The sequence below is a fragment of the Camarhynchus parvulus genome, chromosome 2, assembly GCF_901933205.1.
Source record: "Camarhynchus parvulus chromosome 2, STF_HiC, whole genome shotgun sequence".
In the NCBI taxonomy this organism is placed as follows: domain Eukaryota; kingdom Metazoa; phylum Chordata; class Aves; order Passeriformes; family Thraupidae; genus Camarhynchus; species Camarhynchus parvulus.
Window position 1 is genome coordinate 131,020,760 of NC_044572.1, and position 25,135 is coordinate 131,045,894.

General features: G+C 42.7%; 1 protein-coding gene and 1 long non-coding RNA gene across 5 annotated transcripts in view; one reads left to right on the top strand and one right to left on the bottom strand.

Annotated features, from left to right (window-relative positions):
• Positions 1-621: 621 nt before the first annotated feature.
• On the bottom strand, positions 622-2,832 carry LOC115917333. The gene is made up of 3 exons (XR_004061692.1): positions 2,400-2,832; positions 2,004-2,054; positions 622-651 (listed from the first exon to the last, which is right to left on the bottom strand). It is a non-coding gene; the product is annotated as an uncharacterized LOC115917333 (long non-coding RNA).
• Positions 2,833-8,920: 6,088 nt separating this feature from the next.
• Positions 8,921-25,135, top strand: part of GRHL2 (grainyhead like transcription factor 2) — a 66,090-nt gene continuing 49,875 nt past the window's right edge. For 3 of the 4 annotated variants that reach the window (XM_030971257.1, XM_030971258.1, XM_030971259.1), the window contains exons 1-3: positions 8,921-9,233; positions 21,767-21,956; positions 24,878-24,945. In XM_030971257.1, the coding sequence (XP_030827117.1) occupies positions 9,214-9,233; positions 21,767-21,956; positions 24,878-24,945 (278 nt within the window). In that variant the 5' untranslated portion in view covers positions 8,921-9,213. Of the gene's footprint in view, positions 9,234-11,183; positions 11,469-21,766; positions 21,957-24,877; positions 24,946-25,135 lie in introns of those variants that run through there. The other variant, XM_030971261.1, reaches the window with a different exon arrangement.

Sequence of the window (25,135 nt, forward strand, 5' to 3'; positions counted from 1 at the left end):
AGAAAAAGCCCCTTTGGGCAGCACACACTCTTCTGCCCAGCTCAGCCAACCAGTGGTGATCCCAACACATTGATTTCTTGGGGATCTCAAACAGATGTGCTTTACTCAACCCCACTCTACAGAGGAGGGTAGAAGCATGCAGTTATTCCCCCTCACCTTACCAATAAGATCCCGGGATAACTAAGGTTACAGGACCTTCTGACATATTTTTGTGTCTTGTTTTTTTACTCAAGTTCCTGCCTGCTCATCACTGTGACCTCAGGGATAGATCTCATAGGAATCACTGCTATGGGGTTACTTTGCTCCACATTGTGGTACCAAGTTCAGTGTCCACCACCTGCACTTCATAAATACATAAACACTGAGAAAGATTTCATCAAGAGTTATAAAACTGTGGTGAGAGAGGGCTCCACTCTGCCCAAGGTAAGAGGTGTACTGGAAGCCAGATATGATACCACATCATCAGCTGTCCTATGTAGATACTGGTCAGTTTAGAGTTATTAGTGCAACATTCAAAATTCAACCTTAGCCCTGATAAAATGAAATTTTAAACGAGGTTTAAAATATCACGTTTCATATGTAGTTTGTCAATTTTGTGAGTGGAACTCACCTGGAAGTTTTCTCCCTCTGTAAGCTCTACTTTCAGCTTTGCTAGTGATTTAAGCAAACAAACAATAAAAAAGCAAGGTTAGATTGAGAAAGGCACCTCATACTCTCTCAGGCTCTGCCTGGGAGCTCACAGGAGGACTGATGGATGCTGCCAGGCAGCAGGTTTAATGAGAAGTTAGGCACGATGATGTTTCAGGGGCTAAGAATCCACAAAGCACTCAACACTCTGGCACATGTTTCAAAACAGGTTTCATGTTTGTCAAAACATATTCCCTGTCTGTGCAGTTTAAAAATAAATGCACTGTAAACTGGGGAACTCACTGGTTTCACTGGGAATGCAAGAGTACTTTCCAGGAGTCAGGCTGAGGCATTCAGCAAACTCCCCAGCTGTGTTTGGCATCAGCCTGAGATTTGGGCAAGGGGTAATAAATCCCTGGCTTTGCACATGCTCCCCCTATAACTTTTGGCAAGTCTGTTGCTCAAAAGCCTCACGTATAAAATGGAGAGGTGCTGCTTGCACACCTTCCCTGAAAGCAGCAAAGCTCAAGAACTGTCTCTGGCAGATGGTGCCTGGGCTGAAAGAGTTTAAACAACTTTTCTCTGATACCAGATGTCTCTGTCTTGGGGCTGGGAGACTGTGGTGTCAGTTTGGGCTCTCTCTCACAAAGGTTTCCTGAACCTTTGAAAGTGTTCTCCTGCACCTAGTTCATTCTGGAATTATGCAGATTTTACTTACTTTTCTCCCCGGCATATTAACTATGGTATTGATTATGCAGAGGGGTAACTCACACTTCCAATGGTGTTAAAGCAGGGTCTGCCTTCCCCTTAAAAGTCCTAGCACTCCGAGTAAAGTTTATGGTGAAATAAAGAGCAACATGCACAACTTGCCCCACCCTTCCCTGCAGGGCTATTGGTCATGTGTGGGAGCTAGAGAAAAAAAGCGGTGAAGAAATGTAAATGTAAATGCTTTTCCCCTCACACCCAGACACTTCATGTAAACAAACAGCCATCTCCAGGTACTGTTTTCAAGTCAAATAGAGACAAGCAAATACTCAACATCTCTGTCCTGGAGTCAGGTAAAACTTCCTTGATGCAGAATGCTTTCACCTTGATTCTTTCTATAGCTAAAATTTCCTCTTACTTGGGAAAAAGGAATAGAAATAAAAATGTAAGGGAAAAGCATAGATATCATAAATTTGTTTATTCTAAAAGATTTGGTTTCTCTACTGAAACAAAGGAGGGAAAATTTGCAGTGCAATTCCTATTTACACACAGTGGCTAGGTCATGACACATTAAGAAGTTTCTGTGTCAAAAAAAACCCCATGGATGTTTTGTCTGATCATTTCTTAAACTAGGAACTAAGAGAAACAAAGGTAGGGTAAAAGCAGCATACCTTACTGGCATGTAACATTCCAAGAAGTTGGAATTACATAGCATCCTCAATCTGCATTAAAAGACAATGAAAAAATCAATAGTGAATTAGGCAGTGTAATAGTGTAGACAGGTAACAGAGTTACTGCAAACAGAAAATGAGGTGTAAAGCAACTTGGAACCAACCCATCGAAGTGAGGCACTGAGAGCCTGATTTCTGGGTCTGGCTATCCCACAACACATGGGCAGGACGAGATAGAATAATTATCACATCTCCCTGGGTGTCAGGGAAGCCCTTCCAGCAGCAGAGGAATAGCAAAATCTACTTTTGCAGCACTCTGAGTAGAGATAAAGCAGGCTTGTAGGTGCATGCAGGGCATGTGCATTGTATAAACATGGTATCACTGAGATTGCAAACCTGATAGGACAGGCTGACGAAGCAGCTGCAGGGGATCTAAACTGGGGTCTTCCCCAAGCCATGGACTAAGTGGTCTTGAAGCTCCTGAGCACTGAAGAGCCAAACCTAGGCAGTAAGAAAGGCCAAAGGTTATGGCAACAAGCTGTGATCCCAAAAATGCTCCATGGAATAATATTATACACTGCCTTTATGTTTATGAATGAAACCAGTTGGAGGCTTTCTTCTGAAATACTCCTGTATTTCAAAAGAGAATACCAAAAAGTTGTAGAAAGTGACGCTGCTGCACCTGTCTGTAAGGGTACTAAAGGCAGAGCTGACAAAGCTTAAACAGAAACACAGAGACACAGGGTCTGGTGACCTTTCCACAGAACAAGGCACTGCAGAGGTGCCCTGGCTCCAACACTGGTTCCTTTTGTGCCACCAGACAATCCTCTTTATCCTCTGCCCTTCAAATAAAATAACATTTGCTTGCTTCTGAGGGCATCCACAAGGAAAAATGAGCAATAGTCTAGTGACTGTCAACCCCACCCTTTTCAGAATTCAGTGAATTCTGAAAGCAGCTTTTTCTACTTGCTGTCATTTTTAAAATACCTTTCTCTTTGATTATAGTATTGACCTGTTTTAAGGAAAAACTACACTGATTTTAAGCAAACAGGTTTGTGAGTCCATGGCTCTGTTTCCCAACTCCTACTGCTCAAGTATTTCTGTGGACACTATGGGCTGCATTTACTCTAGTTCTTGAGTGTGGGAAAAGTAAACAAGCAATTGTTTATATGCCATCCTTCACCTTCTGCATTCTGGAACACTTATGCCTATTTTAAGACAGACTGCTGGAGCAAAAAGACACATTCATCATGGCTTTTAGAAAGCTTATTGTTGCAGGGCAATATTTTAGACCTGTGGAGCCTCTCTATTTTTTTAAACTCTCAACATACTTATAACCAATGCAAACACATTTGAAGCTCTTGGTTTTGCCCCATGTTGATCATATCTCTTTTTCAGGTTCCTTTAAAATGGTGCTCTGTTGGTCATAATGGTTCAAGGACTGACTGATGTGAGCTGGGAGCAGCATCCCCGGTGGCAAACACAGACCTGGCATTCCCACTCTGCAGTCAGAGCCTTCAGTCTGGGCCTCCATGGAACTTGGAGAACACCAGCCCATCTCCCCCAGACACCCACTGCAGTACCAAGAATAACCATGGGCTGATTTTGTACAGCTGAGGGAATTCTGCCTTGCCAAGAGGAAAAGAAGGTGAGAAGGGGAGAAAAAAAAAGGAAAAAAAAAAGGTATAAAATAATGAGAAAAAGAGAAAGATAAGATAGAGGGAAAAAAGAGAAAATGAAGAGAGGGATAAAGGGAAAAAGAGAAAAAGAGGAGAAATAAGAAAGAGAAAAAGAAAAAGAAGAAAAACGTAAAAATTTTGATTAAAAGTTGGCTTTAAAGTATTACTGGTGGCTAAAAATGATCTAGAAATTAAAGAAAAAAAATATAGGTATTAGGACAATCTTTTACATTCCCTGGGAGCTGTTTACAACCAAAACAAACTAACAGCACTTTACCTTTATGTCGAACCAGTTTGAATTAGGATGACTCAAAATGTGTCTATAAATTTGCAATTTTGTTCTATGATGATGCAAAGACCTTGTCAATTAACACAAGAAGCTGGACAAAGCTTTAGGAAGATGCACTCTCAACATTTTTCTCACTGGTCAGGTTATTTACATTCTCTAGGACTGCCCCATAAATACAGGACACAATTTCAATGTCAGCATAATTAATGGATTTCTTGGCTCCCACGTCACATGAAATTGTCTTTCAGAGATGTCTCCCTAATCTTTTTTTCACACTACAGTTTTACATTAACAGCAAAATTACCATCATTAGGACACCTAACTGTATTTTTCCAGTGTTTAAAAATGGTTGTATGAATCACTAAAAAACTCTACCAGGCAGATCAAAGCATCTGCAGAAAAGCCATCATTCTATATTAAATTCTATTGAATTTGGTCCAAAACTATGAGCAATATTTATGAAATAGATTGGTACTTTAATGTCTGCTAATCGAGGTTGCACCTAATATTCCCATCTATTGTCAGGCTTTGCCACCTTCGCACCTGTATCAATGTCTCAGTGTCAATCCTGAAAGGACTGACATACATTGAGGTGTTTTCATCATTAAAAATTACTTCTGTTTTAAGCTGAAACAACACTGTGTGTGCCACACTGTCTCAGTGCAGTGTTGCAGATATATAGGATAGTCATGTTAGAACTCTGTCATGTTTCACGACTGTGATATCTGCATTCAAAATGAGCAAAATAAAAATAAATAAATCTTCTCCTTTTTTCCCCCCTTATATATTTACATATTGCTTTGATGAATCTAAAATAAATGCAAATCAGCATTTCATATAGAAAGTGCCACACTCAGCTTCACACCTTACTCTGCGGCCAGGAAATGCTTGATATTCCATGATACTCCACATGGCTGAGCTGCTGCTGTCATACATGATGTGGAGGTACTTGAGAGCTTGTGGTTGTTAAAAGGCTCCCAGCAGGCCTGTTTGGGGAGCACAAACTGCAGTTTCCAGCAGCATTATGGAAATCCACAAGTACTTGCCATTAATCACAGAATCTCCTATTCCAATAGGAATTTTATAGTAAATTGTGAAGCGTTCAAAGTCAACTGTTACCAGGATCATGGTTACTTAGGGTCACTTTCTTGAAGCTAACAGTGCACAGCAATTCATTCTTAGAGCAGAAGAATTACCTGTTTGGGGGTATAGGAAGGTTGCACTGCAATCTTTTAAGCTTATTTTGATGTACACGATGGCTTCATTGAAGTCAGTTGAGGATCAAGGTCTGCACAAATTCCAATATAGTTTCATACAGAAGACTACAAAGGAAGGGCTGTAGGGAAGATTAACAGTAAATGTTGCATATCACAAAACTAGTAAGTAGGTGGTTGTCTTTGAACTTACTGTGAGAGAATACATTTTATATCAACAGCCATCAGTGACAGAAAGACACAAATAAAAATATGTGGTAATCACTGCCTACTGAAAACAGTTGTTTTCAAACATCTGCTCTCTCACTGAACTGCTTTACAACACTGTTTTGACATAAATATCTCTCCAATATCTTTTATCTCATAGACTTCTTTTAATAGTTTTCTGAAGTGTATTTTAACTGCTTGGTGCAATTAGTAAGCCTAGTTAAGCCTTATTTGTACACTTGATTTCCTTCACCCAGTGCTGGCAAGTCCAAACGATATTCACTGCTATGGAGTGAATAGCATAAACATGAGGTAAAGCTTTAGACAGTTGAATTCTACACTGAACCCTTACAATGCCACAAAAAACTATCAGCTACTGTGCAAACAAAGAAGCAAGCACAGTATGAAAAAGAGTAGCTTACCATCTTAAATATTTCCTTTACACTCCAAAGACAAGTCCTAGATTTTCAATAATGTATGGCATGACTATTCTATTTTTGCTCTACACAACCTTGATTCTACAGGTAGAGAGACTGGTCTGCCCAGAAATAACATTATCTGATGTTTCAATGACTAACACATTAGTTTATAATAATCTTGTAGATCATGAAGAATGAGCATCAGGTTGGATTAAGTAGGATTTGTTTGACCTGTTCAGCTAGAGGTGGACTCTGACAATTTAATTCCAGCCTGCAGTGTGAAGCAAAAGGCTCATCCAGGAAACTCTGAGCCCAATGCCTACCTTCCTAGTTAAAATAATTTTCAGGGTATATTTTTCTATATATGCAACTCCTAACTAAATAACAGTTGTCATCTCCAACTACCTCAAATCAAGAGTTCATTACTGCATTTACCACTTATATTCCTAACTTTGACCTTGGAACTACTCCTAAGACAGTGAGCAGTAATTCAGTCTCCTGACTACCTCTATTCTAAGAGGATCTCTCCTGAGAGCAGGCTGCTAAAGGCAGTTTTGTATTTGACCCAGTACTAGAACAACAAACTCCATTTCAGTTTGAGTTACAGTTTGGGTTTGGTCCAGGACTACAGATGGCATCAAATGCAGTTTTCTTTCTTGTAAAATCACATATCAGCAGCATTTCTACCTTGGGGAAGGTGGCATTTTCAAATGTGCTCATCACTGATCTTCCTCTCCTTCTTCCTATGCATTTCATATGGGAAAAATGGTGGGGGGATGAACACAAAAACATCCAAATGCTTCTTAAAACTGAAAAATTAAAAAAGAGAAAGAGGATACCTGACTAGTGTTAATCCTATTGATGGTGCTCAAACAGGTAACCTTTTCAGGTCTGAAAGTTTCTTTCAGCATAACAACTATTTGGGAAAGAAACCTTATCATTTCTGCAGTTAACAGGGAGAGCTTCAGTAACTTAAACTGTTATATCATTCGACCACTAGTTCTTGAAAGCAGTATACAGTAATGTATTTGAGAAGTCCAACTTATTTTAAGATTATATAGAATTCTGTATTCAAAATGACTGCATCATTTGCTATGAATAAGTAACTCTGTTTCTCTTGTGTTTTATGAAGCCTTATAGCTTCCTCAAAATGTGCTATACAAAACAATTCATACAAGCATTGCCATGAACAATGGTTACACTGACAACTTTTGACTGGATTCAGAGATTGTATGTTTCTTTCCTATGAACTGGTAAATGGACAAAGAGATTGGCTAACTAATATCTTGTGTTCAATCGAAGAGTCATTGATCTTGGGAAAGTATTTTTCTATTTCTGTTTAGTTAAAGTGACAAATCTTAATGGGACTATGTTTAAGCTGACTTAAAACTGACTTATACTGATTTTTTTTATTTGATTAGTTACTATGAACACAGATAAGGAATGATACCCAGTAATAGATATTTGTGCTTGATTGTGATCCCATAATACCATAGACTTAGCAGAGTTTGAAATCAAGCTTGATTTCAACTACAGCAGTAAGCAAATGAAGATGAGGCCCCAGACCATAACATGTTTTTTTATACCTATGTATATATGTATGTGTGTCTGAATGTATACATATATATTTGGTTATACAAATATGTATTTCCATTAATATCCCCCGTACTACAGTCCCCTGTCAAGGGAAATTCCCCTGTTCAGAAGTTGGACTCGAAGATCCTTGAGCATCCCTTCCAACTCAGGGTATTCTATGATTTTATGAAATCAAATGTAGAAAATGGAAAATTCCCTTTACCTAAGACCTTATAAATTTGGTGGGTTTGTAATAATTTAGGTAATTGTCTTGCAAAGATGGTTAAGTTACATAATGGTCTACCCTACATAATGGTACATTCTTCACACATTCAGCACGATTTGTACAGCAGAGGCTGTCAGCAGTCAAGCTGGATGCCCAGTACACAAAGCTGTTTCCAGGAGGGCAGGGGGGCAGCAGGAAGGATTAATTCAGTCCTGGCCTGTCTCTGATGGAGGAACAGGGACTGAGAATGGGTGATGGCAGATGGGAGCTGCGTTGCTACCCTTCCACTACCGGTTCTCAAACTGACCCACGGCGGTCCCTTCCCCCACCTTCTCCATCAGGGTCAAAGCTGCTGTCCCCACAGCCCGGTCTGGTTGTCCCTTGTAAACCCACTTTGGTCCTCTGGCAAAGTATACAGTAGGCTGTACTGGGCTGAAGGGTGACTGATGGATCTGCAGTTCTCTCCATTCACTTCATCCCTGCGTGACAGAGCCTCGATAAACGCTCCATTCCAGCTTTTCCATTCTCTTCCAGCTTTCCCCGGCTGACAAAACAGTCCCCTCAATACCCGTCATCAACATCCCCGGTTCAGGTATCAGCTCTCAGATCTACACAGCGGGTGTCATCACCTGGCACCAGCTCATCCTGCTGCCGTGAGATGCCTTCTGCAGAAAGACATTCACCAACGTCAAACTCAGCTGGTCCCAACCGTAGTAAGATCGAGGGGAAAAAAAAAGGGGGGGAAAGGAAAAAAAAAAGGGGGGGGGGAGGTCAAAAAGTCCCCTGTCCCAAGGAAAAAAAAAAAAACAATATTCCAAACTGTCCTGCGAAGGGCGACACCTCCCTGGGCATTATTCGACGGCAGCCACAGGCCAGCGAAGCCGGGCATTTCGGGCGCCGAGCAGCCCGACAGGTGAGGCGGGCGGACCGCGGCAGGGGCCGCTTCAGCCCCACGGGCACCCACGGCCCTGCGCCGCTCCTCGCCTCCTCAGCGCGGCCGCCCGGGCCCCTCCGTCCGCGGCGGGGCAGGAGGCGTTGTTGGACGGCGGAACTGCCTGCCGCCCGAGCGCCGGCTCCCCTTTTATTTTTTTTTTCTCCCTTTTCTTTCCGTTCCCTTCCCGCCGGCGGCGGCCCCGCGGTGCCTCCCGGCGCGGGCGCGCGCTGCGTTCGTTACCTGGCGCTCGGCGGCGGCTCCTTCCTCACCTGTGCGCGCCTCTGCCAATGGCAGCGCACCTGGCGGCCGCGCCGCCCAATCAGCGCGCGGCTCGTCCCTCTCCCCGCTCCTTTAGTGAAAGAATCCAGCGCCGCTCGGGAAAGTTACCTGTGCGTGCCCGGCCCGGCCGCTCTCCCGTGCCGAGCCCCGCCGGCGCCCCAGCCCCGCCGCTCCCCACATGCCAGGGGGAGGGGGCTCTACCTGTTCTGCCTCGGCGGCTGGCTGCGGAGCCGGGAGAGGGGGGGAAGGAAAGCAGAATTACCAGTAGCTCTGGTTCTGCCGTCCCGGGCGTTCACACGCACACCTTCACCTGTACAGACCTGAAAGTCCAGTTCCGCCAGGCAGACGGAGGCACCGGGAAAAGGGGAGAGAGTTCATTGGATCAAACATGTCACAAGAGACGGACAAGTAAGTGATCGCAGGCACGCCGCTGCGCCCGCTGCGCGGGCCGGCCCGCCGGGCTGGCCGTGCTGCCCTTCGCCGGTGGCGGACGCGGACCCGCCGGGACGGCGCTTCTCCCTCTTCTCCCTCCTGCAGCGACGCCGGAGCGGGCGCACAGACACTCCGGAGAGCCCGAGGACGAGGCTGCGGGTCGCGGCCCCGCACCTCGCTCTCTGCCTGGCCGTGGGGCTGCGCGATTATTTGTTTAATTCCCCTTTTAGTTTAGGGTTTTTTATTTAGTTTTGTTTATTTGTTTGTGTTGTTTTGTTTTTTCCCCCCTCACCTCGAGGGCTGCTTTTCGTGACAGAGAGCTCCTCACCCTGGAAGAGCGGAGCGGCCTCCGCCCGCCGAAGGCCTCGGACGTTAAGAGCTTCTTGGCTTTTGTGTTGGTGCAACAAAGGGCTTTTATCCCCAGAGGGCCGGGGACGGCCATCTTCCTCCCCTCGGCCGGGGCCGCCGGGGCAGGGGGCCCGGGCGGCGGGAGAAAGGCCCTGCCTCGGCCCAGGTGCTCCCCGGCCGCTCCATGCGGCGCCTTCTGCCTCGCCGTCCTGACTTTGTTTTCCCGGCGGGACGCCCGGGCGGGCCCGCGGCTGCCCGGAGACCGGCGGGGTTAAAAAGTAACTTTCCCAGTAGCGGGGCCGAAGGAGAAGGATGAAGAAGAGAGGGAAGCCTCCCGCTCCTGCCGGGCCCGGGCCCGCCGCAGCTCCTCTCCCGCCCGGCCTGGCGGTAGCGAGGCCGAGACAGAACGGCGGTGCGGGGGTACTCCCGTTGTCTCCCGGGGCCGCCGGCGATGGTGCTGTGTCCCCACCGGGGCCCGCAGGAGCGCGGTGGGCTCGGTGTCCCCGGGACGGGGAGCGCCGCCGGGAGCCGTCGGTGGGCGCTGGAGGCCGCGGCGTGCGCCGCCACCGCGGCTCCGGCAGCGCCCGGTGCCGAGCGGCCCAGGCCGGGGCTGGGTTACCGAACCCCGGTTAATAACTCGCCCAGGCGATGCGGCGCTCCCGCCATGGCGGCCCGTAGCTCGGCGTGGCGCCCAGAGGCGCCGTGAGGCAGCCAGGCGGGAAGGCCATTTTCCCTGCTCGGGTGATTAGTGTTTCTGCAGGAGGCGGCTGGCGAGAGTTACGGGGTAAGGAAGATGGAGGGCGGGAGGTGGCTGTGTTGTTTCACTGCTGCCCTGGTGCGGGTAGGAGTGCCCCAAACACGGGTGTGATCTCGGCTACGTTTGGTGCTGCTCAGGTGCTGGCCCTGGTTGGGCTGCCCGGAGCCTTTGTGCCAGAGGAGGTGGAGAGGAGGAGCCTGAGGCTGGAGAGAGGCTTGGTGACAACCTGCCTGTCAAAGAGTGAAAGAAGGAGATTACCCGGCAAAAGAAAACAGCAGGGCTGGGTCCCCCGACAGGGAAGAGACAGAATAAGAGGGGAAAGAGTAAACAAAAATATTGGGCCTGGCCTTTTCAGGCATCAGCTGACACTGGGATTGTACGAAGGTAGCTACTGACATGAAATTGAACCGATTTGGGTAGGAGCTGAGAGTGGCATTTAGGAGTTCATTTGAGTTGGGATGGGAACTAATGCCTTAGGTGGCCAGATTAGCGCAGTAAATGATTAAAATGCAAGGAAGGGAATAACGACAGAGCCCTGAGGGGCGCGGGTGAGTGAAGGAGCAGCTGAAAAGAGCAGTCGTTCAGTTGAGAGGGGAACCAAATTAACTGTGGAAGAGCTGATAAGGAGTGATAGAGGGCATCCCAAAGCAATGGGCAGTTCCAGAATGGCGTGAAGGTGAAAAGGGGCCTGTAAGTTATTTCCTGGCTAAGTCTAGCTGCCAGCAGCTCCCGCAGCCAGAAACTAGGCTGCGGCACATCAAGGGCAGTTAATGGGAGTGGGAGGGGAATATGGAAAGGTGGGGGGGGTCAGAAGAGCAATTTCGCACCACAGTCGGCTTTGAATCAGAAAAACAGTGGAGAGGAAACTAACTCGTGTAAGGAACTAGGGCAAAAGTGGTTTCCCTCTGGGTCTGGGATGCTACTGAGATACTGGACTATCCTTCCTTTCCAACAGCAACAATATGGCAAACGTGTAAACTACTGAGACTGGAGATTAATGCCCTTCAAACCCTGCTCTGTGTAGTGCTGCTGCTGTTACCACTGTGAGGAACTTAAGAGCAGTGCAGAGCACGCAACCTCAAGTAACAGCACTTGCTCCATTGCAGGTATGCCTGTGATCTGTTTCTCGTTAAGGTGTTTAGAGAATTTATAGCTGATAGGTAAGGGTTTGAAAAGGAAATGAAGAGTAAAGAAATCCTCTGTGCTCTCTATAGACAAGTGTAACATGAGAAGACAAATACATTTGTTTCCAGAAGAGATGACCAGATGGAATGAGATAATAGACTGGTGTGAGGAGTTTGCATGGGAGGGTTTTCAGTGGTGTTTTTTTTTTTTCCTTTTTTTTTCTTTTAGGTTCTAATTATATCCTATTAGAACCTAATCCAGAGAGTACATTATTCTCCTCCACATGGCCTTTCTTTTACTTAAAACTAGATCTTCCCTACAGCAAGACTGGAGAGTGGAGCTCATTATTTTGAAGTCAGTTAATTTGTCAGAGTCATTGAACGTGTTTTTGTGGAGCCTGTGCTACTAAAGTGCTGGTGTAGAGGACTAAGCAGGGGTGGGGATATAGAAGGTGTGGAAAAATACATTCTGTGGGACTCACCTTGCTGGAGAGGTGATAGACCCTTCTGTACTACGCAGAGCTGCCTGCAGTGTCTGTCTTGGGAGGGAGCAGTGGGGACAGGTTCTGTAGCGCTTTAAGGGAGGAAGGTGGACAGGTGAAAATGCTAAAGAACCAGGTGTTTGATTCTAATGCTAATTGAGGAGCTTCGAAGGGGAGATTATCCTTGAGATAGGTGTGCTATCTCCCTGTCTTTCCCTTTAGTCTTTCTGCCTAAAGTGGGTCTTGTCTGCTTGTTTCCACAAACTCTGGGGTCAGGAGAGATAAGGCATGATTGCACAGGCGTTTTTCAGAGGTAATACCGACTGAAGCAGGCTGTGGCCACTTGTTCCTACCTCTGTTCCAACCTCTCAGCTGTGTCAGTAGAGCTGTTGTGCAGCTAGAGAACTGGCTCAGAGTTGATGTTATTTTTGACATCCATTTTTCATTGGTCTAAGTTCATATGCAGCAAGGATGCAAGCAATAACAGCTGTTAAGAAAATAACTGTTCAAACTATAATGTCTGCAGAAGGAAATGTGTCCCCTTCACACTCTGTTTTCTAGGTCTGTGCTGCTGCTTCTATTATTATCCAGTTTCCAGATCCTTTGGGGGGAAGGCTGAGGGACACAGGGTGGGAAGGAGGGAGCATCCCTTTTGCAAGGTGAAAAGATTATGCTAGGGTACATTTCTGCGTTTATAGGCTAAAGTTGTTCTTTAGTAGTATACAAAAATGTGATCAACACAAAACTCCAGAGTCACTGCTCTAGTGCATTAGTGGAGCAAATCAGTGAGCCTGCTACTTTGAGACTTGACTGGGTTTTCGAAATTGACAGCACTTCTGTGAATGAGGAGCAGCAATTGCACAACCATTTGGGATCTGTCTTGTAAATGGCACAGTTGTGTCCCAGCTGCTCCTGGAGCTGAGTGAAGGCCCCGGTGGGCTGGGACAGCAGTTGCAGGAAGGGCAGGCTGGTGGCAGGCCCCGGCACGCTGGCTGCCCTGGCTCTCTCTGCTGGCTGGCCAGCTGCCTGCCTGCCCCCTGCCAGCCTCCCAACAACAGCCCAGGCTGTGCAGAGCTACTCAGGACACCAGGGAGCTGGGGCATGCTCGGACTGCCCACATAAATTAGGGTTTGGGGCAGCCTGGGTCTGCAGCAGAGCGTGTGCATGTAGGTAAATAACTGAGTGGAGAGGAACCCGTAGGTGGGAATGGGTTCAGACCTGTTCCCATGTGTCATGTGTCAGTGGAGGCATGTTCACATCCAGCTTGCTGCTTGGTAGGATCTGTGGAAGAAGTTGTTATTGGGCTCTTCACAGGGTAATTTTGATTTACTGTTTTCTCCTCAGTGTGTAAATTTACTGCCTTCATAATATTTAACTAAAGCATCTAGTGCTGTAACAGAAAGGGGGTTGGTCATTTACAATGTGATTCTGTGTTTTATTCTTAATTTTTTCTTTGAGGGTCAAACACGTTTTCCATCAGCAGATATTAAGTAGCAATTAGGTGACAAATCAATTCATTTTTTTTCCCCTCAGCCGATTGTCGGAATGGGGCATCCAGTGAGATTAATTTTCCAAAGTGTTCTCATCTGGGAATGAATGCAGAAACGGGAATTGGATGTGTTTGGTTCTTGCCCTTTTCGAATGCCAGACATACTGTCACAGATGTTCCCAAGAAAACCATTTCTGGGTCAGAAATGTGAAAAATCACTGTGCAGAACCTCACAGAGCTTGCAACCATAAGCTTAGCTAAGAGGAGTAAGAGTATCAGATGGTTAGGACTTGCTGTTTACACTACTGTCTCTCTGGCGCTGGAGTCTGAGATGAGGCTGAAGATCAAAGCCGAAGAGGAGGGAGGGGATTTTCCCAGGTCACTTTAAGTTGATTGTAATGGTCACATAACTTCTTCCCTGTGGAAGGGTCAGCAGGGACATCGTTGTCCCTGTTTTGGCTGAGACATCTGAAGTGGAAATGATATTACACCAGTTAGCATTTGTTGCCAAACACTTCACGAATATTAATCCAATGCAGTGGTTACCTTAAGTATTTTTTTTTAATTAGGAAGCAGCAAATTAAGCTGCTATTCTTTGTATATACACAAAATAGCACATACAATTGCTGATCTAGGAATTAATCCTGGGGTGCATCTTCATTAGCTTTTTGATCAGTGATTAGGACAGTACTAGCTAGTTAAAAGAAGTAATTACTTCAGACATCTTAGTACACAGGGATACTGTTCTGTTCTTCTACAGTACTGACATAATAAAAAGACAGTAGTTGCTTACACAGTATTTAACCAAGGAAACCATATTAAATACATCTGAACTGTGAAGTCAAATATTGCAATGTATCTATAGCTTGAGAGTATGTCTCAAACATCAAAGGTTTCTTTTATATATATATCTATTTATAGCTATACATTTTTATATATAGATTTGTTAATTTTCCTAATTTGGGGAGGCAATGGTATGTTCCTTAATAATGTATTTAAGTAGTTCTATAAAGTATATTTTCGGGTTTGTATGCTTTTAAAAAATGTTTATGGGAAATCTTGACTCCCAGCTTTGCTTGTTCAAGTCATGTTTTCCTTCTAGCTACATAAAAGGTTTAATATCCTGAAAAAAAAGCAATCAGTGCTATCAGTGAAGAAACTATTCCATTTCCATTAACTCTGTGGAAGCAGTGAATGAACAAGGACCATGGGGCCAAAGGTCAGGTTAAATTGTAGGAGGTCTGGGCAGCCTTGTCATGACCTGTTTTTAATTTTACGGCCTGCTTCTAGCTGCTTCAAGTCAGCTACAACAACCTCAGGTGCAATGCACACAAAGTACTCTTCCTAGGAAAACAGCATGGCCTGCGATGAAGCTACTAAATAATTGCTAATTCTGATCAACTCTGTCAGCTCCTGCAGAAATGCTGTGAGCTTCAGGTTTTCCTCGTTTTGATTTTTTTACAAATGTGGTGAAACCTGTCATTTTTTTGAGAATCATAGTCTTGATTAAAAAAAAATAAAAGCAACAGCCTTAGTACACAAGTAACACAAGATTATCTGGTGGAAATAGTATTTTATTACAAGTGAAACAAAAAAAAGCCTCTGAAATCATAGATATAAAAAGTCTGTCCTGGGGTAAGTAATTGCCTCCTTGAACTAGTCCTCAGTAGGCATTTATTGTATGTATTTAATCCTTGCATCAGATTTCTTTTTCATACTTCCTCTTTGACATAGTTAATAATAATTTTTTGTCAATGTTAATGAATCACCTATTTGTTCTAATCTCTTGATCACTACTGCATGCTCAAGTTATTTTCGTTCAGAGTAAAAACAAATAAAACCTCTACTAGGTATCTAATTGTTAAACTAGTCTGTTTTGCCATTCATTGTTGCTGTTCTTAATATATTATTTTACTTCCTCTCAGACCGTTTAGTAATGGTAAAATAATTTCTTTTAATCACTTCACGTGTGTAATCTTGTTCAGATTCATCTTGTGCTCAAAAAGTATAATTGTCCCAAAATTGCAAGAGTCCCAAACTTGCATTCATTAGAAGGCAAAATGACTCAGCCTCTTTAATGGGAATTTTTTCCTTGATATGGACTTGTGGGCCAGAGGGCAACTTACCTTTTTATTTCCTGGTGGTCTAAATGATTTGGTGTTTTGGTTTTTTCTTTTTCCTTCACTCTCAATTCATTTCTGTATTTATATAGTCACTGGATTAGGTTAAGTACATTTTGGAGAGCTGTTGTACTGGGAATGATGTGATTGTCAGCTAGGAAAGACAAAATGCTGAGAAACATGGGCCATAATTTTCCTGTTCATTAAATATTTATGCTCCTTTGTAGTTTTAATGGAACCCTATTATCTAATTGAAACAACAGTATTGGTGACTATTTAATTATACTTTTGGCAATAAATCCTGATGAGTCTCAAGTTTGTTTGTTTTTTTTTTTTAATGGAATAAATCAAAACTTGCAATGAGCCACACAAGTTGTGGGGGGGTTTTTGGTGGTGTTTTGTTTGGTTTTTAAATTTTGTTTTGTTTTTGTTTTGTTTTTAACTTGATGTCAAGTAGGCAAAGTAGTTTTCTGAAGGTAGTAAACTTGGGCCAAAACTAACATTAGAATCTTTGAAACAAATGGTTTAAAGTGCTAGAACTATCTTTGATTTATACTTCTCTGTGTAATGAGCACAGGCAGAAATTGATGATCTGGAATCTGAAGTTTAACTTATGCAGCTTCTGTGGGATCTGTCCTGCGTTTTAAATGGTAATAGTACTTCATTTTGTGCCTGTGAATTCATATGTATGTGCATTAGTTTTAAGACAAATTGCACGAGCATCTGTTCTAGATCTGTTTTATAGTTGTCTTACAGCTGAACTAAGATTTGTGTAAATGTAAAATAAACTTGCAGAGGGTTTGAGAGCTACTGAAATATTTATACATGCTCATACTCTGCCCTCCTTACTTGTGTCAAAACTGGAGTGGGAAATTCCGCTCTATTTTCTGGTTCTTGGATGTGTCTGGAGCATGCTCCTGTACCTTTTGTCACACCAAATGAAACATGGGTGTTCTACAAGTTCACCATTTCTTTGACTTTGTACTGAAGGAAAGACCAGAATGCACTGTGGTGTGTGATGCATGTCTGTGTGCGATAGAAGTGTCCCTTTGCTAGAATCTTGTTTTAGAATTTGTGTTTCTCCCAGCATTTGCAGACTGGAGACAGTTGCCCTGGTCACCTTCTTATCATGCAACTAACAAGGAGCTTATGATAAATATCCTATGACCTTGATGTGCTGGGCTGGGAACAAGGGTGATGTGAGTCTGTCTTGCCTTTTCCAGCTATTTGACTAGTGCTAAAATTTCTGAATGTTTTATAACACCTGTATGGATCAAAGCCTTGTATCCCTTCTCTTGAAGGAATAGTTTGTAGATGATGTGTGCAGAAGTGCCTGGTGCTCTTTTATCTCACCTGTGTAAGAATGGGCAGGCTCAGGCCTGGGCTGAAACCTGGGAATTGGAGCCTCTCCCGTTCTCCTGCCTCACACACATTGCTTGTGTGTTCCTATCTGGCACCTAGCCTCTGCAGGGACGGGAAAGTGTTCCTGCATTGTCACAGGGTGAAGAAATCTGCAGGTATGTTCATGGAGCATCTTGATTGTAACTTTGTTTTTTTAAGAACAAATGCAATGTCAAAAAAAAAAAAAGAAAGAAATGAAAAAACCAAACAAAACACCCCACAGTTAAAAATGGAAACGCCTGGGCTGGGTGCCCACCTTGGCAGTTTAAACAATCTGCTTTGGATTTCAGGGTTGAATTTCCTGAGCAAGGCAAAAGATGGGAGGCAGGTAGGAAGAGGCTTTCTTTCCCACTAGTTCCAATTGGATCAGGATGTAATGCTGAGCATATGATGCAGCAGGATGCAGATGTACTTGATGCAGCATGGCTGCCTCAGTCTGCTTTATGTTCAGTGGCAGATACAGCTGAGAAGTTAAGGGCTGATTGAGCTTTGCAAATTCAAAAGAAACCTCTTGAGCATCAAAATTGGTTTTGAGAGACTGGCAGGCAGGACACCTTGTTTCTGAATAAAAAGGAAGCTCTGATCACCAAGCTTTCTACCACTGTTCACAAGCGTGTTAATGGGCAGTTCTGATTCATTGTGAGCTAATTTGCAAATTGCATCAAGTTGGGTGAGAATTTTCCTGTAGTAGGATTTTGTAGCCCCAAGGGCTGGCTCTTGTATGTTCATTATCTTTAATCCGAGGAAGAGCTTGAAAGGCTGGCCTTTTCCAGTTGGCTTTATTGATGTTAAGTACAATGTACCTCTCCAATTTACATTGCAGTAACTGAAATGAAACAATCTTGGATATCTTTGTATTTATATGCTACACTTGTATAGGTTTTATAAAATTCCATGGTCTTAATTGTAAACAAGTTCAAAAAAATCACTGGAACTGCTGTTAGTCTGGAAAATTTATGTATGTCTTATGAAAGCACGCACATCACTTTGGATGATATGAACAGGAAAATCTCTACTAAGCAGTGGAGAGAAAAAAAAGATTTTGCAAAATAAAGGCCATCTGAAGTTTTAGTTTTGACATAAATGCTTCCTGTGTCAGAGCAATCTGGCTCCTAGCTAGACCATTGTCCAGAAAATACCTTTCATTCTTTCTTACCTTTCATTATGTCATCTTCGACATAATACAATGGAAACATTTTGCATTCACGAGGAACTCAAGTGGTAGCTTGAAAGGAAACATTTACTTTTTAGATACAAAGTATCCTAACTCTTCCTCTCTTTCTCCATGCTAAAACGAGGATGTGCTTTCAGCTTGTACCAGTGTGTCCCGCGCAGCTGAGTTCTGGTTAGCGCACATCCTGACTCCCAGATAGAGGGGTGGTGTGCTGGCCCGGGTGAGGAATGGGCACAGCAGGCCTTGCTCTTTAACAGGTGTGGCTGGGGCTGCAGCAGGTATTTACTGGTGGTGTTGGTCAAGTTGAGTGGGAGTCTTGCAATCTTGGCCTATCTTTTTTCCTTAAGTGTGTGATTCTTGGTGGATGTGGTCGCTGATGGATTTTCAGCTTTTGATAAGATTCAAAGATCTATGGATCTGCTAATTGCAGGCTCCAAGTTAGGCTTTTCTTTCAGCTGGGATGGTCGGGGCAGCTCTGTAGTGGATTTGCTGTTACTTGTAGGTGTCACCCTTTGTCTTCCACACGATCCAGGTACTACCAGAGTCACCAGCTCCCAAGCAGCTACCAGCTGTCATCAGTTGCACAGCTGGAACAGCTGGGGCTGCCCTGGCATGGAAGTATGACTGACAAGACCAGGGAGCTTATCTGTGTGGAGCCTCACTTAGGATGCTGAGGATTCTTAGTGAATATTAAAATACAGTGTATTTATCTCCTCTGGTTATGGAGAACTTTGCTCTGTCACATTTAGCTGAAATCGTCCAAGGAGGGTCAGCAGTTGTGCAAAAAGGAAAGGGAATGTATGTGCATGCACAAGTCTCATTTCTTCAGAGAAACTCTCCCTCTCATCCAAATGGCCTTATTTAATAGAGAAGTTTTCTTTAAGTGGGCCCAATTGTTTTGGTTGGCTACTTTGGCTATAATCTTTGAAATGATTGACTATGTTAACTCATGATAATTAGCTCCGACCATTAACCTCCTACAGAGCTGATTACAGGGATAGGGGTGATGAGGAAGTTTTTTATTTTTCTTAGTGCTATTGTTTCAGTCTGTTTGCAGAGTAAACACAACGAGTGTGGCAGTTGATTATGCTGCAGACCATCTCTCAAAGCAGAGGAGACAGATACTTCATTTTCAAATGTGAAAACCTGAGTTTTAGAAAAAAACATGCTCTGAAGAGATGTTGGGAAGGCTCTAGGTCTATGCACTTGTGCCTTTCCAACCATCCCAACTGCTTACTTACTGAGTTGCTGTTTCTAGAGCATGTATCCCCTTTGCTTTGGCTTCTCCCCAAGACAATCAGATATGCACCTCCGAGAGACTGCACTCTGGTCATTGCTTTAAGATCATCTTGGCTAAGTTAGAGCAACAGAGATTGACTCCTCCCCTCCAGCATTTTTACAGACAAGCACAGCCCAAGTCATAAAAGGTGTGTTTTTAAAGGGATCTTACTGTCTGACTGTAGTGCTCATAAATCAGTTATGACTGTTGCACACTGTGAGTGCTCAGAACAAAAGGCAGTTATTGATTTTAAGGGAAGATTGCTACAGGAGGAAGGGTGAGTGAGATTTTGTGCATTGCAATGGGCAGCTGTCCATGCAGTGAAACAGCCCAGATTTGGCTGAAGGGGAGCTTTGTTGAGGAAAGGAGAATCCTTGCTTGGAATAATTGCATCTGAGCCAGGGAGAATTGACTACTCCAGAGTGAAAACAGGCCCTCAGCTACCTCTGGCACAAACAGCAGGGCTGTTGCAAATCTGATTTGATTTGCTAACAATAAGGTATTGAAAAGGCAGGCAGACCTAGCAGTTGCCTCTGTATTTCTTAGACTCCTAGTTTATGCTCAGCTACACTCGCTGAAGCAAACCTGTAACAACACAAATGTATATGTGAAAACAAGAGAGACAAAAATCTTCAGCAAAAGGCCAGGCAGAAGTGTTGTCAATAACAAAAAACCAACCAAACAAAAAGGTAGTTTCCAAAAATCCAGTTACTTTATATGAAAGGAAAATAAAACAGGTACTGTAATTGGCTGTATTTTCTGATATGAAGCTATGAAATGCTCTCTTCCCCCCCAGAGCTCATAAAATTGTGCTCTGTGTACCAGATGGATTATTTTGTTTTTCATTAAATAAAGAAACTTGTAAACAGTTCTCTGTACGATAGAGATTATAATCTCCACCATCCCTCTCTTCTTCCTTAAGCACTGGAGCACGCACTTTGCAGGTGGGATTTGCACCACAGCGGAGTTCTGGTGCTACCCCAAGGTGCTGGTCACTGCAGCTTGGGGGCCAGGCAAGGCATGCTCCCAGCATCTGAGAGCATTTATTGTGTGGGTTCAGTTGTGCTTTTATCAAATCCTATTTCGGAAAACAAATAAAAGTCTTGTTTGCACAGTTTAAATGCCGCTCTCTGTGCAACAGCAGCAGTTGGTTGGGTTAGATCTGTGGAGCTGGCACTGGTGCAGGTAAGGCAGAACAGAAAGAGGAGGCTGACTACTAAACTGGCTTTTATGTGGAAGATGGCAAAAAGTGTTTTATGAAGGTCGCTAGGAATAACTACTAGTTTTACCAGTTGGTATATTTAGTTATAATACCATCTCTGCAACTTTCACATTTGTAAGGTGTAATGTGTTAAAAGTTTTGTTGTCATAATTCTAAGTTGAGCCACAGTTCTTGACAGTGCTCTTGTAACACCCATGAAGCAGCACACACCTCACTCCACTATTTCCCATGCCTAATCTGTTTGCCTACTATCTTATGCAACCTTTTTTTAATGCAGCTATTTTATCAATAAGTTTATTGAACAGTTTGCAAAAGCAGGTGCTATTATCTTCATTTGTATCTCCATTATACTGGAAATTTCAGCCATAGCTGTGGTGCAGCAGCTTCTCATGCAGTATACACGGGCACTGGTCAGTTTGTACCACTTTCAGGCTGGAGGAAGCTGCTTTGGCTGCATATGCCACTCACTAATGGTCTTGTGTGTGTTACCATGGGTTTGTAATTAGATGTGGTGCGTGATAAAGTGTGCATTGAGACCGAATATGTTTACTTGTCTACCATCCACTGGACCTATTGCTCATGTCCTGGTGCAAAAAACTTCTCTGAAATTACTGACAAGTTGCATTCTAAAAGCAGAGAATAGCTTAATTTTAAGGTGTACCCGCTTAATAAATACTGAACTATACTCTGTTTAGGTGAACCCTAGATTAGTATTAGATGCTTTTTTTTGTTTTTCATTCACGTCTTCTTATGTCAGTTAAATGCTGCATTTTTTTCCCTAATCAAGTGTACACATAGCAAGAATACAGGGGCAAAATGTTGTTATATTGTTGCTTCATTTTTTTCCAAATAGTTTTAAAATACTTTTGAAACTCGATTTGTATATTAGTAAAAATAAAATTGAATTATTATCACAAGATCTGCACGCAATTGATTTTTTTAAGTACTGAAGATAGCTAATACTGATAAATATTTATGTCACCAAGTGTAATACAGAGACGCTTGCTTGATGTAATCATATAAGTTTAATTGAGCTTTTTGATGTTCTTTACCATGCCTTGTAAATAAAGTAATCCCTTCTGGATCACAATTTTATTCTTCCTGTCTATGCAGTAACAAGCGACTTGTGGCCTTAGTGCCAAATGACACTTCATTCAACACCAGACGAGCCTACACCAGTGAAGATGAAGCCTGGAAGTCGTATTTGGAGAATCCCCTAACAGCAGCTACCAAGGCTATGATGAGCATAAATGGTGATGAGGACAGTGCTGCTGCTCTTGGCCTATTGTATGACTATTATAAAGTAGGTAATTCTGTCATTATCCCTCCCTGCTGCACTAGCAGGGACCACTCTAAGAGGCAACAAAAGAACCAGTTTTCAAAGACAAAAGTCACTGCATCTTTTTTCCTCTCTCATGTTCCCATCATGCACCCATTCCCCATTCTGTTACAGGAAGCCTGTCTGAAACAGTTTTGATGTATTTAATTCTGGAGAGAAAAAAACAATCTCAGAACTCCCATATTAAATTTTATACCATGATTTCTTTTTGAGCATAGTGTTTTTTCTTTGCAAGAACATTGGATGATACTTGAAATACTTAAGTGTAAAAGGGGAGGCCTTGTCCATCTGTACATTTGTCTGCTTTTCTGGTTCATTCCACACGTTTTAGTTTGCTCTTTAACTGGGGTATCTCTCATCTGACAATTTCCCATGTTATTTTTGTTTGTATAATGATTGCAGTAGGCTGTATACAAACATACAGCGAGGGCTAGCCCTTGCACTGGCAGTTTGCAGGACAGAAATGAAGCCGGACACAGAGCCAGAGATCTAAGTCAATTTACAGGAAAAGCACTGATGTAGTTTGTTTGTCATGTTCTAGACCCAGGGCTTTACGTACAATTTTGGTAACTTTTATATATATTTATATTTATATATATGTATATAATAGTGTTTAAGTAAAGCTATGTTTGAGATTTTTGCTGAAATCAGAGGAGAATCCTAGAGAATGCATCTCTGTGTAATGCAAAAATGTCATTCTGAAGCCCATGCTGACCCCTTGGTACTCTGCAAACAGAATCAGTGCTGCCTCCCAAGCATTAGAGTATGAAATAGTTGCAGGAAAATGAACAATACCCCTGAAATCAGCTATGGCTGCCTTGGACGGATGATATTCTGTGAAAGCCAGCACAGCAATGCCAGGTCCTCTTGTAATTCATGAAGAAGTAACAGGAATGGGAATTAAAAACCTGCTATTTTAGTATTTATTAGTAGAAATGCTTTAATGAATGGACTCCTCTTTTTAATCTCTGTGACATTGAGTGTTCAGGAGAAGGGGTTATAGGGAAGATGCCATATACTGACCTTACGGTTAAATATTGTTTTAATTGCTTTGCTGATTGTATTCCTTGCTTTTGTGTGTTGATGTCAGTAGAGAAAACTGTTCCCAGTGAGAAAGAAAAAAGGTCCTTTTCTCTGCTTGATGTAGTTACCACAGTGCCAGAGACTGTGAAATTAATATGGATTCATAAAATTCAGGATGTCTATGAGCATCTGGAGTATTGGCTTCTGTCTTAGTAATATCTTTGTATGTAGCAGTTCGTTAATCTGATGGATTTTTGTAATAAAACCAGAAAATAGCCCTTTTCCTTCTCAAAACCATGTTCTAAAAGACATATCTGCTCCTTGTTCCAGGTAGTTGCTAAAGACTTGGGGTTCAGATGGAATAAGGTGGGATTAACATCTCAAAACCATTTCTAGCATTCAATCATATATATTTTTGTCTTAAACAGGGATAAAATGATAACTCTTGTTGATACTCCCGAACAGAAAACTTAACCTCTGTGCTGTAATGGGGAAGTGTAGAGGACTTCCAATGCATGAGACTCTTGGATTGTCCTTATTTATAATCTGGCTCATTAGCTCTAACATGCTGGATAATATTTTTTAATTACTTTGTCCAGTTAATAGGAATTATTTTAATTTAACTGCCTGGTTTTTTTTTTAAACTTTTCCTTTTCCTTGTACTGATACTTACCTAAACACAGAACATCATTCAGAGAAAAATACATAATCTTAAAAGGGGAATCAGCATTTGTAACTGTGGCTTTTATCCCATTTCAAAAAAATAAATAAAAGCAGTTTTTTAACCAGCAGGATGCTTAATAGGAAAAGGGGATGTTCCTAAAAGAAAGAACAGCTCTGGTTAAAGCTCTGTGACTGTGCTGCTGTCTTGCAGTTATTGATGTTATCATTGGCTACTGGAGTACACTGTAATACTTTTTTTCCTCTAAAGTCAGATATTTTTCTGATGTTTCTTTAAAATATTTAAAAGTAAAAAGCATGGCTTTAGCCCATTCTTAGGTCTGTTCTTGCTCTTTAATCCTGAGTTAATTGCTGTAATGGAGTGGATATGTCTTGTGCAAAAGATAGATTAGAAGTTTTAGCTCCCAAATTAATGGCTCAGCAAGAAAAGAAAAATATGGTCATGGCAGCAACTTTTCCCTTGGTGATTTCATATCTGTGCTGGTGTCAGGACACTGGTGTGTGGGAATACAAATCTTTAAAGTCGCTTGATGTCAATTCTGAGTCTGTCAAGGGGCCAGATTTGACTGGGTTTTTACCTCTCATAGCTATTGATGCAATCAGCAGAGCAGAAGTCTGTGTTTCTGATGACATACCAGCATGCCCTGACCTGTCCCCATACTAAGAAAGATCGACAAACTTTCTCTAAGTGTGAGTCCTACATTCTCCAGGCTTCTCTCTAACAGGAGGACTTACCTGGTGCTTAGGGTTTAATTGAAAAGCTTTTTTTGTCTGAGCTAAAATGGTCTCAGTGCAGAGCTCATCAAAACATCGTATCTTCCTTCTCATCTTGTTTTATTCAGTGAAAAGGTGTGTGTGTATGTTTTTGGAATAATATGAGCTTTGATTTTGAGATAGCTTGGCCTAGCTTGATATTCAAAAGATAGAACATAAAGAAGAGTGCTTTGCTGCTAACTTGTGTGCCCAAGAACTAGAAAAGAAAACAATTCCTAATTTTTTTTTGTCTTTGGAAATTTTATTTCTGTTCACAGTCAGTCACCCAAAGAAAAACAGCTCCGGCATCTGTGAACTAGACAACACTGATAGAGTTACATTTTTCTAGTTGTTGCAGTAGAGCAGTCTGAAGCTGCAAATGCCTGACAGTTGCATTTACCTGACCCCATGCCTGGTGTTGTTCTCAGGTTCCCAGAGATAAAAGGCTGTTGTCTCTTAACAAAGTGAGTGATAATCAAGAAGACCAAGATAAAAGGTACAGTATTATTCAAAATCATATACCCAGCTACTGAAAGTGTTGATCAGTTGTGAACTGAGGGAACTGTGAGAGCCTGAGGCGTTGGTGGTTTTCTTTCAAAAGTTAAAAGAACGAAGGCTGTTTTGGGAAGCACATTTTACTCCTTTTTACTTTCAATTGATTAGAAAAAATGGATGGTATTCTCAAA